The following is a 15,144-nucleotide window of genomic DNA, read 5'->3' on the forward strand; positions in this document are numbered from 1 at the left end:
AGCCATGGAGCAAAAAGAAGTTTTGTAATGATGATCATCCTAAATAGACGTGCTATTTTAATTTTCTTCCAAAAAATAATTTATGTTAGTTTATTGCAGTATTGTATCTGTCTGGTAATGTGTCATTTTAACTGAATTCACATCACAGATTCAGATTCATAACTGATTTTGGACTGGTTGCTTCTTTGTTTGAAAAGGTAAAATCCATCCAAGGAAGGACTATGCCCAGTCTGATCTAATGACAGCTCACAGTGCCTTATCTCAGAAAAAGTGGAAGTCAGCATGAACAGTATCAGTTTGAAAAATCAGCCAGCTATGCATCTCTTTTGAAGAATCATCAAGGGATGATTGCTGAAATCATCCCTTATGTTCAGTCCAAGAGTTACTGAAAAATATAAATGCAAAAATCAGTAGCTTTTCCTGAAGGCACTACATCTCTGTTACAAATACATTTCCTCAGTGTAAAAGGAGAATGGCAGTCCCACTGAAGTCAGACTTTTAACACACTCTGATTTCAGTATAATTAGGATATCATGTGGCTGTGCAGTTTTCTGAATCCTTAATTACTGTTTTATGTTTTTATGTGAGAATACAGTGTTTCTTTGTGCCTTATAATTATTTAACAATAATGCTGGCAATCTGAAGAGCTGTTGCTCTGTGTGTCAGTAGACTGAAAAAAAGAGTCATTCCCATTGCAGATATAGGTCGATACTTCTGCCCACATAAGTTTTTTTTAATAGAATACATTGTCAACTCCTTGTGCAAATGAAAAATTGCATGTATTAACCTTAGTTCTGGGCTGTAATAAATTAGCATAATGTTAAAAATTACTGCAGTGAAGGAGAAATGTTTATTCTTTAGCCTGCATGCACATTTGTGTTTCCACATTTTGCAGTTGTATGGTTGACTGTTTCAAAATTTAATTAGTGTGATTACTTTTTTCCAGTTACCTAGATACTATTTTGGACAAGCAAATGTTAAGTCTGCAAAATTAAATTAGACACACTTTGCTCCCTGTGGCTACCTCTGAAATATGTAAAGAGCCTCTGTTTTCTGCTTTTTCCATTTCAGAAATAAATTTCTTAGCTAAGTCTTTTAATTCTTACTTACAAATCTAATGTACATTGTCTTCCTTGTAGTATCCAAGAAGAAAAAAACAAAACCCTACCTTATCCCTGATATCAAGTTCTACAGCTTCCTCAACTTTGTGTCCTTTGGTGACTTCTGGTTTCCCCCTCACACTTTGCAGGCAGACCCAAGGGGGCTTGTGTTTGCAAGTGCCCAGAGATGTGTTACTGGTGGATACAGCAAGAGAGGTGGCTGGATACCATTGCTTTATTTTCACACTAATAGGATCTGTTCAGAAAAGTCCATAAAAATGTCTGATAGTCATCCTTGATCTCACCTGATAAAGCAGTCACAGATATGGTGTCCCTTTTTGGGGTGGGCTTTTTGACCTTCCCTCATCACTGCAGTGGGGCTATCAAAATTTTGGTTTGAGGCCTGCACAGTCAGAAAGGTGGACCAATCTTGAAGTAACTCACAGAGCTTTTAATCATTTCACTAATGTGAATTTACTTTGAGTATTCTTATTTCTAATCAAGCCAGCTCCTCAAAATGTACAGAAAGAGATATACCTGCATATTCTTGACAGTCTATCAAAGCACAATATTGATAAAAGTCTTTATTGTAGATAGTACCATTCTTCTCTATTTAATGACAGTTATTTTTAGAATCTAATTTCAAGTTAATTTATTCTCTCTTTTTCCAAATGCTAGGGTACGAATTCAAGCCCTAAATAGTCTTGGAGCGGGTCCTTTCAGCCACACCATAAAACTGAAAACAAAGCCTCTCCCCCCAGATCCACCTCGCCTGGAATGTGCTGCATACAGTTCTCAGACTCTCAAGCTGAAGTGGGGAGAGGGAACTGCAAAAGCATTAACTGACTCCATCCACTACCACCTTCAAATGGAGGATAAAAATGGAAGGTTGGTTTTGGCATTGCTTTAATCTGCCCAGTGTTGCTGTGGTCTGATGCTTGGGAGATGGCAGCAAAGGGCAAAATTCCTTTATGCTTTGGTGAATTTACAGCAGATGTAGGAGATCATCTCTTCTGGCAAGACAAGAAGGGCTCTAGGGTCTGTGCTGAGAAGTGCAAGACAAAAAACTTCATTGCTTTTTACTTACAGTTCAACATGAAGAGTTTAATGCTGCATTTTGTACCAGCAAGTTTTCTCCCTCACTTTTGGTTAATTATTTTGTCAAAGTAACAAGTCCAATCAGTGTTGTAAATTTTATATACTTAATATCAGAAGGGATAAATGTTTTACTCCCTGTTGCCTTATATGCAGTTATTTTAGTGGAAATTGATACCATTTATTTTGAGGGATTCCTTGTCTCATGTTAAATAGAATGTCAGCTGAGCTGGTACAGAAAGAACCCTTGCCCAAATGGTAAAATAAACAGTCCTGCTACAAAGTGTTTCATGTATGATGAGCAGCTTTAGCTTGAAAAAAAAAGATAAAAGAGATCCACTATGTGAAATTGCTGTGCTGTAAGGAGGAAAATAAATTAGACTATTTAAGTGGAAGGAAATTCATTTTCATTCCTAAAGACTAGATCATGTGCAGGTACCATCTGTTTTAATCTAAAAGACAAGAAAAAGCCAAAAGTAGATGACAACTCCTGCAGGAAGAGAGAAATTTGTGCTGTGTCCTGGGGACACCAAGACTAAAAATCAAACAAGAGCGGCCATGATCAGTTTGTGCAAGAATTGTCACATGAAGGACAGTGGCCAGTGTACAAAACTCCCAGAAACAGATTGGGTGTGCACTACAAGGGTGACTCTGCCCTCCTGTGCAGGTCTGCATGAGACCATCTCCAACAGTGATGTACAAAAGCAACTGGATCCATGGCACATTTTTTAGGTGTCGTAAGGGAGAGTTGAAAAGGGGCAAATAGCTACAATCTAGTTACCTAATTTTGAAAAGCTAAAGATGTTGGAGGAATAGATGGCCAAGCAGGCAAAAAATGCAGTTCATTGAGAGACACAACTGCTGTCTTTTCTTATTGTTTCAAATGCAAAATAGTTCCTTAAAATGCTTAAGAACATTTTTGGTAAGAGAGAATTTGTAGTGTTCTTTTTGCAAGAGATTTTTATTTCAAAGACATGAGAAATAAAAACTTGCCCCTGGAAAATGAGCTTACTGTTTTATAGCAGCCAGAACACTGTTTAACTGTGAAATAAGTGTTTCTGGGCTTTTCATTAGATTCTGGGAAATTATGGGAACACATTTCAAGACAATACTGCTTCAGAAGTCCTTGTCTGTGTTCAAAATCAGCTGCTCATTCCATTTTCAGGTTTGTATCCTTATACAGAGGACCATGTCATACATACAAAGTTCAAAGACTCAGTGAGTCAACATCATACAAATTTTGTATTCAGGCATGTAATGAAGCTGGTGAAGGTCCCCTTTCTCAAGAATATATTTTCACTACTCCCAAATCTGTTCCAGCTGCCTTGAAAGGTAAGAGTGCTTCTTTTTTCATTTGAGGGGTGGGAGGATAGCAGGTTGATTTTGATATTATGTTGTATTTGGGATATTGAGAATATTAAGCCCTTTTCAAGTGCAGGTGGGGATAGTGGGAGAAGGCTTCTTTCATGTAGTTGCCTAAAATGTTCACTCCAAATATGGAAAACTTGGAGTTTATGCATTCTTTGACCTAAGGAGTTTGTACTTACTTCTCCTGCTAACCAGGAGAGTGGCAAGTTAAGGTGAAAATGCTTTCTAGCACGTTTAGAATAATTTTAAGTATTGTTGGGGTTTTTCTGGTATATGATGCAGACTTACAGTTAGTACATTTTTGTACTTACAGTTAGTACATTATTTGCTTTCTCTTGGGTGTTACCTAAACTAGGAAGAGAGGCCTATATGAATTATTAGTTGCTGCTCCAGAAAACACTGGAGGAAGAATAAATTTGAATCTGAATCTTTTGTTTCTCTGAGATAAGATAGGAGGTAGAATATATAATTTTAAAGATATTGGAATATGACATGTGATGGGGAAAGCAGAGCTAGCTGTCATTTTCATGCTTCCTTCCTTCCTTCAGCACCAAGGATAGAGAGAATAAATGATCACACTTGTGAAATCACATGGGAGGTTCTGCAGCCCATGAAGGGTGATCCAGTCATCTACTGTCTTCAGGTCATGGTGGGAAAAGACTCAGAATTCAAACAGGTATGATGTGTTTAAGTTATTGTGGTTTTCTTGGATTATTCTTTGTGATAACTAGTTTAGTAAAACTAGTTGAGATCAGATTTAGTAAAGCTTATTGTGTTCCAGCATGGTTTTAGTCACAGTGTCAACTTTTTTATTACTAAATAATATAAGGTAATATCTCCTAAACCCATCTCCCTCATTTCAGAAGGAGATTCTGCACTAAATTACAGCCTCTCTGGGTTACACTGATGTTCACTAAGTACAGCTTGACACATCAAGTGGTGAGGAAGCCATCCACTGATGGAACAACTGACAAAAAGAAATCTTTTACCTAATGGTACAGAATTGACACTAAGGAGAAAAGGGGCGAAGGGTTCTCTTTACACTAAGAGTAAAGGAGCAGTTTGAAATGGCAAGGTACAAATTATCCTGCATTCAGTGTTAATTTTGCTTCCCAGTTTGGGTTTTTTTTGCTTCACAGTTTAAACTGCCTGATATTTGGCATGAAATTAGGCTTGAAAACTGTTTCATATTAAGCTAAGGAACTTTCCTTCCAGGACAGAAACAGTTAATTGTAGTATGTTATCATTTTATTATAGTTCAAATTAAATAATAATAATAAGTATTAATTAAATTAAATTATTATTTCCTTATTTAAATTTATTTTATTTTATTTATTATTATATTTATTTAATTAATAATTAAATTAAATATAATAATAAATAAAATAATAATTTCACCTGTGTTTTGGCAGATTACGGGCCTTAATATTTTCATAACTTGTAGTGCAACACTGTGTTTATTATGGCCATTTGTGAAATTTTTCAGTAAAAGATGAACCATAAACCCAGATGTCTTGCTATGTGGATAGTCTTTTTTGTAACTTCCACATAGTAAATGCAACATTAGGTACCTGAGGTGAGGTCAGTGTTGCCCTTAGACACCAAGTCAAATCACACTTTGATTATCAGTGTGTGTTGCCAAATGGCCTGGGCAAGATAATGAAGTTGGCTCTTTGAATATGGCAGTAACAGAGTAGGCTGAGGTGTGTGATTGTTTTTGCCTCTGCAGAGCAGTCTATCATAGTAAATTAGAATAAAACAAAAAGACTAATTTGCAGAAACTAAAATTGGAACAATCAAGAAGTAAACAGTATGAAAACAGCCTTTAAGACACTTAGACATGATGGTGGCAATTTTATTTGACACAGACAAGAAATAAGCTGCCTGGAAGTCTGCTCTAAGCTGTTCCCTGCTATTTCACTGCCAAAACTTCACTGTCCTCTCCTCCTTCTTCCTGATCTGTCATCCAAATTGCTCCTGTCACTGCTCCCTCCATGCTACAGACAAAATAAGTTAATAATGTGCTATTTGAGCTGTATACATCAGTCAAAGATCTTAAAGGGGTTAGGAAGCAACCGTATAAATAGCCCAGGAAACACACTGGAGGGGAAGGCAACTTCTGGCAAGGCACTGGGGACAAGCAGCTGAGGATGGTAACCCCTGCTGGCTGGCATAGCTGGAGTAGGGTGTGTGTCAGTGGCCTGTTTGCTCACTCCCAAATGCATGAGCCACATTAGCAGAATTTTGAGGAAGCTGCACTTCTGATGGCCTGCCCTGCCTCAGAGAGAAAAGGCTCTAGGTTGTAGATTTCAGTAAAGCTCAGCTTGTCAGAGAACTCTGTGCCTCAGGCGCAGCAAGAGCTCTTCAAACAGCAGAATCAGAAGGGATTTCCTGTTTCTTTACATTTCTAGTGTGCATTTTCAGGATACTGTCTAATAGTATGGTAACTGTAGGGAAAGCTCCTGATGATGTGATATTTCTGTATCGTGCTTCCAGTTAAATAAAGCAAATTCAGATATTTGGAGGTGGGAGGGTGAAGGGGTTTAAAGAGAGAAATCAAATTGCACTGTGCTGCTCACACATCCTCCCTAACTATTGAAGTAGCTATAACTGCACCCCTGTGAGGTTTTGTTGACTTTCACAGAACCTTTACATAGATGCAAATTTAATTAATTTGAGAAACTGGAGTTTAGATTTCACTAAAATAGGGATTCCATGCAGAAGCATTGTGAACTCATGTTAACTTGCCAACTGAGACACTTCTGAAAAGCACCCTCACAAGTTATCTCTGTCTTGGGAATATGATGAAATTAAAAATCACAAAGAGGGCTCTGTGGCTTTCCTGATCCAGTGTTTATTGGGATAAATCATAATATTTTAAATACAGATAACTACAACAAAGTACATTGGATTGGATTAGACGTAATGAATTGGCTTGACATGGAGTTAACTGCCTAAAATCCCATGATACAATATTGTATATTGCATCACATTGTGAGTGGTCACTAAAACACCTGAAGGCTGGGGCTTGTGACAGACTTTATTTGATGTGTACTCATCACTCCACACAAGCAAGCATAGTTCTTGTGTTTCACCAAAATAACTGGAGACTTTATCTGGTATTTAAATTGTGTGTTTGAGCTTTTTGTCCATTTTTCTTTGCATGGGTGAAAACACTGGTGAGTTGTCATCCTTTTTAGTTACCTTCACCTTCATAAGCAAAACCATACTAAGATACATGTGTGTATACAGTACTTTTTTACTTGAAGTGTCCCTTTTCCCCCCTTATTTCCAGATTTACAAGGGCCCGGACTGGTCGTTCCGATACACAGGCCTGCAGCTGAACTGTGAATACCGATTCCGCGCGTGTGCCATTCGCCAGTGCCAAGAGGCCACGGCTCACCAGGACCTGGTGGGCCCCTACAGCGCCCCAGTGCTATTCATCTCTCAGAGGACTGAGCCTCCAGCAAGCACCAACAAGGACACTGTGCAAACCACAAGGACACAATGGTCACAGAGCGACCAAGTGTGTGCTGCTGTCATCCTTGCACTTTTTGCTATCTTTTCCATTCTGATTGCTGTTATCATTCAGTACTTCGTCATAAAGTGAAGAAAAGAGATCTATTTTATAATGCTGCCCATTACATTTTACTTTCTCATAATCTAAAAGTAATTCTGTTCTCTTGCTTTTACAAAACCAGGCATTTTGCACCGGCATTGGGACTGATGCAAACTTTCTCAGCCACTTTAATATGCTTACTCGTAGGTATAGGCTGACACATGTTATTAAAATGCAAGCCACAGAAATATAATCTTTTCTTTATATGCCTTCATGCAGTACAAACTCGATATGGGGCAGGCACGCAGTGTTTAAGGAAAAGGGTTTGACCAGTAAACACAAGTGTAAAGGTGATTTCCTGGCCCACACTTCTAAGGGTTGCTAACATAACAGGGAAGAATGTGTAGATCGCATTTAAAACTTACACTAACAAACTTGTGCTGTACACAATATTAATCTGATGCTGTGAAAGCAATTTAGCGCTGTATTTCTACCTCCTCATTTGTCTTAATTATTTGGGAAGCAGGATTTATGCTGAAAAACAGAAGGGGCTTTTCTCAGGCAGCAAATAATAAACTGGATGGAAGAGTATGCATGAAGGAAGCTTCTTATCTGATAAATGTGGAGTTCTTCACTGCAAGTAGATGTTTTCGAAAGACTACAAGGAGATGGCACAAGTGGTTTATCTTACCCCCAGGATTTGGTGTTTACTTAAAAAAAATGACTCTTTTACTTCTTCTGAATATAGAAGGGAGAGTGTGAGAGAACTTCTTAGATTTGTTATTTAAATTGGAAAACACATTTCCAAAGTTGACCTTTGATTGGATGCAGTTTATACAGATGTCTGTGCCCTCTGATTTTGGCTAGTCAACAGAATTTTGAGATAAAATTCATTATTGAATTTTTGCTGTTTCCCCAACATTCACTTGCCATATCCACCAGAAATAAGCACTGCCTTTTTTTGTTTGTTTTGTTTCTATCTTTCTTTCTCTTTTTTCCCCTTCCTTTTTTTCTTTTCTTCTCTCTTTCTTTGGGGCACCAAATCAGAAGACGAAGTGTAGTAATTTGCACCAGAAAACTTAAAGCTGCTTTTTTCTTGAGATCCTAATGTTTAATGTAATGTCTCTTTGGATACTGTACCAAATTGTTGGTTGCATGTAGTTAATGTTGCATTAGAGCACTTTGCAATTGCATAACTCATCAATGTTTTGTGAGCTTGCATTTGTGAGTTCTTGAATGACCAGACTGAATTTTAACAAGTATCCCATTGAACATCTTGCTAGATGTCAATGATTGCCAGTGACACAAAGCTTGTAGTGAAACTATCTTTAAAAAAAATCCTTGTCTCATCACACTTATGTTATTTGTTATACACTTTGTAATTAGCTACTTTTAATTTATTTGAGTTACAAGATAGTGGATCATTAATGACTTCTAGTTGTGTTCAGTTTAGCATTTTTAATAGTATTAAACACTTCTGTCAGTCTTAATAATAATAAAAAAAGGAACCTCTGTCTTGTGCTTTGAAGATCTCTGAAGAATTTCTCTTATATTAGAACGGGCATGTATTGTAATTGTTTATACGTCCAATGATCTGTGCTGTAGAATAATGTTGCTGAGTTTCGTTTTTTTTAAAGAAAAAAAAGAAGAAATGGCAAAGAACTTGGCCTCCACGTGGCAAGAACGATCTGTCTTTAAAATGTACTGTATGTTTACATTTTATTTCTAATTTGTCATTTGTACGTATAGGCTGATACCTTCCCGCAGGATACCGCGATAACTGATGTTTTCTAGAACCTTCTTAAAAGTGCCATGTTTGGCAGTGCAAATGAGGTTGCGTGTCACAGCCCAGAGATTTCTTATGGTTGAATGTCTAAAACGGTAAGATTTGTTACTGCAGGCAGCCTGCAGTGACTTACGTTTTTCATAGTAAAATTCAAATGAGCTCCTATTTTTGATAGTCATTTAATAGTGTATTTGCCATTTGAGCCTCAGTGCATATTACTGCATTGAAGACAGTTTTTAATGTAATCTTAATTTTACCTCATATACTGTACATTCCAAAAATAAATAAATAAATAAAAGAAAAAGAGAAACTCTAAAGTTTTTAAAACGCTATAGATACACTACCAAACATATCACTTTACGGTTGTACAACGTCGGGCTCCATGAAGACGAACCTGTATAGTCTGATAGAAAATACATAAAACGATGTAGCAAAGTATCTTTAAGAGTCTGTGGACAATAAAAGTACCTTCTTTTTCGCTGCTGGTGGTCAGTCCTGTGCGCGCACCGCGGCCGCCCCTCTCCCGTCCCTCCTCCCCTCCCTGGCTGGCTGAGCGCCGGTTCCGCGGGGCGGGCCGGGGGCGCGGTACCTGCGCGGGCGGGGCAGCCGCGGGCGGGGCGGGGCGGGCCCGAGGAAGGAGCGGCGCTGCCCCGGGCACGGCGCGGCCCCGGCGGGATGCGGCGCGGCGGCGGGAACGGCAGCGAGGGCGAGCCCGAGTGGCCGTGGCCGTGGCCGCCCTGCGACGAGCGGCTGTGCCTGGCGCTGCCCATGTGGGTGCTCGTTCCCATCACGGCCGTCTGCCTGGGGCTCTTCGTGGTCGGCGTGGCGGGCAACGTCCTCACGGTGCTGGTCATCCGCAGCTACCGCGACATGAAGACCACCACCAACCTCTACCTGGGCAGCATGGCCGTCTCGGACCTGCTCATCCTCATGGGGCTGCCCTTCGACCTCTACCGCCTGTGGCGCTCCCGACCCTGGATCTTCGGGCAGCTGCTGTGCCGCCTCTCGCACTACCTGAGCGAGGGCTGCACCTACTGCACCATCCTGCACATCACCGCCCTCACCGTGGAGCGCTACCTCGCCATCTGCTTCCCCCTCAAGGCCAAGGTGGTCGTCACCAAGCGCCGGGTGAAAGCCACCATCGGCGTCCTTTGGGCCTTCGCCTTGCTCTCCGCAAGCCCCTTCTTCTTCCTGGTCGGCGTGGAGCAGCCCGACAACCACACTGACTTCAGCCGCGAGTGCAAGCCCACCCCGCAGGCGCTGCAGTCCGGCCTGCTGGCCACCATGTTCTGGGTCACCACCTGCTACTTCGTGCTGCCCGTCACCTGCCTCAGCGTCCTCTACGGCTGCATTGGCCGCGAGCTGTGGCGGAGCAACACCCGCCTGCGGGGCCCCAGCTCGCTGCTCCGGGAGAAGGGGCACCGCCAGACTGTCAGGATCTTGGGTGAGTCCCGCTGCCATCCCCCCGGGCTGTGGCTGGGGCAAGGACCGGGGCTGGGGGCCCATGGCAGGGCTGAAGCTCCCGTTCAGGATAGGGAATAGCACAGGGGGACATCCCAGCCACGCTCCCGGGAATGCCGCGGCAGGGATTTCACTCCCTCCCGACTGAGGCTTCACCCGCGTGGCGTTGCACATCCATCAGCACGACTGCCTTCCATAGAAATACTCGATTCCTGAGTTTTACCAAGCAGAATCAAGTACAGGCTACCATCCTGCAATTTCAGAAAAACTGTGGTAACATCATCAGTCTCTTCCAGTTGGCAGCAACACCTCTGCATAGAAAATTTCTGCTTCTGAAAACTAAGTTCATAGTGGTCATTTGTAGCTCTCCAAGGAGTAAATCCACTGACTGTGCAAGGAAGCTGAAAAACAGTAACTTAGCCCCTCCGAGCTATTTGGAGACAAATCCCATAATACCAAAGTACTTCCTACAGGTGTAGGATGCTGATAAATTTTAGTTCACTTTCTTAGTCATACATTCAGTAACCCAGCATCAGACTCTGGAAAGTTAGAGTTCTTAGTCTGCTTTGGGGGTTCAATGTTTGTAAATAGTGACCAATCTGAAGGGAAAGAAAAAAGAAATACAGCTATAGACTATGGAACATAAAACAAAAAGCCTCAATTATTATTATTGCCTACCTTTAGTGTAGTTTTTACATGTCACATGGGAGACTTCTTTTACTGAGAGTGTAATCAGCTGGATGGAAATAGCATTGCACAAAGGAAAGAAACTAATAAACCTGAGAGAATTTCACCAACTTATTTGAGGAAGGTACTTACACTGAAGTAGGCACAAGGTTTTCCAACAGAAACACCCATATCCATGATCTCAGAACGCACTGAATGAGACCAGTGCCCCCTTATCTCAAAGATCCTGCACCACTACATGTGTGGTGTTTTTCAGAACAAAACTTTCTTTGGCTGCATCCCTTTTATTTAAGTTGTGAGAAACTTGGAGGATGCTCTGCAAATGATTGTTTTAGTTACATGCATTTATAAACAAAAATAATTAAAAGTATGGATACAACAATACACTTATGTAATTGTTCCTCATCTGCTCCTGCTGTGCTGCCATCGCAAGAGGGTTTGTATTTGTTCTCATTGTCCTAAAATGCAGCACAGGACCAGGCAAACAGCTGAAGTGACTCAGGCTAGAGATCCATCCAGGCAAATAGCTGTCTCCAGAAGTAATGGTCTGGGGATGCATGAAAAGCTTTAGTGGAAAAAAATCAATAGCTCAACTACACTTTGAAGTCTTTATGTTAGATACTATCCCGTCACAATAGAGCAAATGCTGGGGGAGCTTGGGTGACTGAGGTGCAGCCCGGGTCTTTTTCGGTGATGCAGGCAAGTTAAACAACAGCTCTGCAGCGATTGGAGCTGCTGTGGAGCTTCCACAAAAACTCCTCATTCTGACTTTTGTTTTCCTGTCTCATATGTGGCATTACAGACATAACCAGGGGCGATTTCTGTAGTGCCTGATATTTTTATACAGATGTTACTCCACTGTTGTTCACATTTTTCTCAGCAAACCTCATCTCACATTTTAGCTTAAAATTTTACCTTTTACTTCAAAGACTAACAGTCAGACTTGATGCTATTCCCATTTTCATGGTTTTTCCAACAATTTAATGCCATTATTTCTGTATATCATTTCTATCAGTTAGAAGAACCTGCAGAATCAGCCATGTGAAGTTTAGTTTACTGGATGGTTGAAAAGTTAACTCACTCCTTAACTGCCGCATGTGTTATTTTGTCTTATAGCTGTGGTGGTTCTGGCCTTTGTAATTTGCTGGTTGCCTTTCCACATTGGCAGGATCATATTTATAAACACCCGGGACATGAGGACGATGCTGTTCTCCCAGTACTTTAACATATTCGCCCTGCAGCTTTTCTACCTGAGCGCATCCATCAACCCTGTCCTCTACAACCTCGTTTCCAAGAAGTACAGGGCAGCAGCCTGCAGGCTGCTGCTGCCACGGCGAGCTGCACAAAGGGCTCTCACGGGAACAAAGGACGCTGGGGGCTACACAGAGACCAGCACAAGGCACGACTACACCACCAGCTTCTGAGGCTGCAGCCCGCGCTTCTTCAGGCATTCTCGCCTAAGGAAGGGAACTTCCTTCTCTCGGGACAGTCGCAAAAGGATGGACATTTGTTAGGGCATGTGGTGTTTCATAACTGTCTTATTGTGGGATACCTGGAGTTTTGGTAACAGAGCCAGCAAGCACCACGAAGTACGGAGAATGAAGGAGCACTTCTTGGGAGGTGTAATGGGTAAAATTCCCAGACAGCCTTCACCGTTTTAAAATGGTTTTCTCATAAACGAGATTTTACAAAACACAGTCTCACAAGAAGATGCACGCCAAAAAAATCACCCACCAACCTTAACAGCCGTGGAAGAAGAGGCGTATGCTTTTAGCACTTGGTCTTGTAATCATGAAGGGGACTTTCCTGGGCAGTTTCACTAATTTCCTTAGGAAAGCATATGCTGCATACAGCAGTCTCTGGGCTTAGCCCTGTTTGATCCCACAGGATCAAATAAGGTCTTTTACTTATATATTAACAACTTGTTGTAAAACTTGTGATATCCCAGATCACTTCCCTTAGGATAGATGAGCAGTGATTGGTAATTGGTAGCAGTGTGTCTCCACATTGTGCATTGCATTTGCAAATAATACACCAAATAAACCCGCCTTGTCACAAACAAGATCCATCACTAAATGTGCTGGACTATGCCCAGGACTTCATGCTGCATAACACTGCACTGCAAGTCAAAAATCAACTCACTAATTCTGCTCCAAAAGATTTTAATGGGAAATTTCAACTGTACAACTTAGGAAGGAGATTAGTTGTGAGGAAGAGCTAGAAGAAGCTGCAGCAGTGCAGCAGTGTTTTCTGTGGAGGATCATTGCCTCTGTACATTTTACTTGTTACATTATTGGCACTAGTGGTGTAAATCTGGACCAAAATCAGTGATGTGGCACTGCTCTTATGAGAGCATCACTGTCCATGCTTGCCCTTAGTTCTCTGTTAACTTCTCCCTTCAGGCAGTTGTAGAGAGTGATACAATCCCCTCTGAGCCTCCTTTTGTATAGGCTAAACACTCCATCTCCCTCAGCTGCTCCTGAGTTGTGTTCCAGAGCCTTTACCAGCTCCACTGCCCTTCTCTGGACGTGCTCCAGCAACTCAATGTCCTTCTTGTAGTGAGGGGCCCAGAACTGGACACAGGATTTGAGGTGTAAAGCCATGCAAGTGCTGAGTATGAGGGGACAATCCCTGCCCTGGTCCTGCTGGACACACTGTTGCTGATCCAGGCCAGGATGCCATTGGCCTTCTTGGCCCCCTGGGCACACTCTGGCTCACGTTCAGCTGCTGCTGACCAGCACCCCCAGGTCCTTTTCTGCTGGGCCACTTTGCAGCCACTCTTCCCTAAGCCTGTGTCACTGCCCGGGGCTGCTGTGGCCAAAATACAGGACCCAGCATTGGCCTTATTGAGCCTCAGCCCATCAAGCCAGCCTGCCCAGATAAATTCAACAGAATTCAACAGCTAGCTCAGAGATCTCAGCAGCAAAGTTGAACCCAAGTCTTCTCCAAGTTTTAAAAATATGACCAGTTATCCATTAAAGAGTCTGTAACTCTGAATCACTGAACAAAAACTAAAAAAAAATCTAAAGACAGGGAAAAAAATCTATCTCACTGAATACACATAAGGTTTTCTTTTCCTATCAGCTTCATACCGGTGGAGAGCAGTTGTCTGCAAGGCTTCGGTCAGGTTGCTTTTGCTGGGAGGTGACATTAAGATGTTCAGTTATCATAAAGAAACAGCTGGTTTTGGGGGGGGATTTGGACAAGTTATTATGAACAGTAATCTCCGTATGTGTATGTAGACCAAAGCAGGGAAAAAAGCTTTATCACATAGTTATGTGGCCATGGAACTGCTTGTGCATGCCTGCAGTCTCCTGATAATGGCTTTTCTTTTATCAATTGCTGCTAAATTGCACTGGGGGTGAAACACTTGCTCATCAGAAATTTCCCCAAAAGCAATTGCATAGGTACCCGAAGCACAAGACTGGTGGAGGAAGGAGGGAAATGCCCTGGTGGGCTGCTGCCCTGAGCCCGCTTTTCTAGGGTGCCCTCCCTGCCACAGACAGCCCTGGCAGTGCTGTGCTCTGCTCTGTGTGTGCTGGGTGTCCAAGGCAGGTCCCTCTCAGCCAGGACTCCAGCTTGCTGCTCCCAGGCTGCTCATGGAGTGCCTGCATTTCTGCAGGGAGCCCCAGGCTTGGGCTGCTCCTGCCCAGCAGCAGGTGCTGCAGCAGCAGGCTTCTGCCCTGCTGGCAGACTCCATTGAAATGGTCGGGTTTTTTGGGAAAGTCGTCGTATCCCTGTTAAAAGGTATCCCCCTTGCACGCCTGGCAGAATAACACAGGCAGCAAAATCCCACCTGTGAGCTTGCAGTGCCTTCTTGTTAATGCTCCCTCCCCACCAGAACAAAGGTTTAGGAAATAGATGAAGTTCGGGGTGTTTAGCATTAACCAGGCCTGGCACTGCTGTCTCTGCCATTCAGTACTGGATTGTGTAAGCAGGGATGCTGTAAATAAAATAGCACTGAGTATTTCAGAAGTAATTTCCATACCACGAAGCCTATAAGATACAAGAGAAAGCAGACCAGAAGGAGAGAGAAAATGAGGCAGGGATGTAAAAGAAAAGCACAGAGACCAGATGATAAAAAGGGA

The 15,144-nt window shown here is 42.1% G+C and overlaps 2 protein-coding genes across 5 annotated transcripts in view; both read left to right on the top strand.

Annotated features, from left to right (window-relative positions):
• The window catches only part of FNDC3A (fibronectin type III domain containing 3A), a 112,140-nt gene extending 102,751 nt beyond the window's left edge, over nucleotides 1-9,389 (top strand). For all 4 annotated transcript variants that reach the window (XM_064714873.1, XM_064714865.1, XM_064714881.1 and 1 more), the window contains 4 exons: nucleotides 1,779-1,988; nucleotides 3,361-3,527; nucleotides 4,112-4,239; nucleotides 6,859-9,389. In XM_064714873.1, the coding sequence (XP_064570943.1) occupies nucleotides 1,779-1,988; nucleotides 3,361-3,527; nucleotides 4,112-4,239; nucleotides 6,859-7,173 (820 nt within the window). In that variant the 3' untranslated portion in view covers nucleotides 7,174-9,389. The remainder of the gene's footprint in view (nucleotides 1-1,778; nucleotides 1,989-3,360; nucleotides 3,528-4,111; nucleotides 4,240-6,858) is intronic.
• Nucleotides 9,390-9,583: 194 nt separating this feature from the next.
• On the top strand, nucleotides 9,584-12,849 carry MLNR (motilin receptor). The gene is made up of 2 exons (XM_064726563.1): nucleotides 9,584-10,352; nucleotides 12,173-12,849. Exons 1-2 carry the CDS (start codon nucleotides 9,584-9,586, stop codon nucleotides 12,478-12,480), a joined length of 1,077 nt encoding a protein of 358 aa, XP_064582633.1. The 3' UTR covers nucleotides 12,481-12,849.
• The last annotated feature ends 2,295 nt before the right edge of the window (nucleotides 12,850-15,144 follow it).

The sequence above is a fragment of the Zonotrichia leucophrys genome, chromosome 1 (genome assembly GCF_028769735.1).
Source record: "Zonotrichia leucophrys gambelii isolate GWCS_2022_RI chromosome 1, RI_Zleu_2.0, whole genome shotgun sequence".
Taxonomy (NCBI): domain Eukaryota; kingdom Metazoa; phylum Chordata; class Aves; order Passeriformes; family Passerellidae; genus Zonotrichia; species Zonotrichia leucophrys.

Bases quoted from the DNA above. Each gene is read 5' to 3' on its own strand.
- MLNR (XM_064726563.1), top strand. From the start codon at position 9,584: ATGCGGCGCGGCGGCGGGAACGGCAGCGAGGGCGAGCCCGAGTGGCCG. The intron at 10,353-12,172 runs GTGAGTCCCGCT...TTTGTCTTATAG, and splicing joins CCAGACTGTCAGGATCTTGG to CTGTGGTGGTTCTGGCCTTT.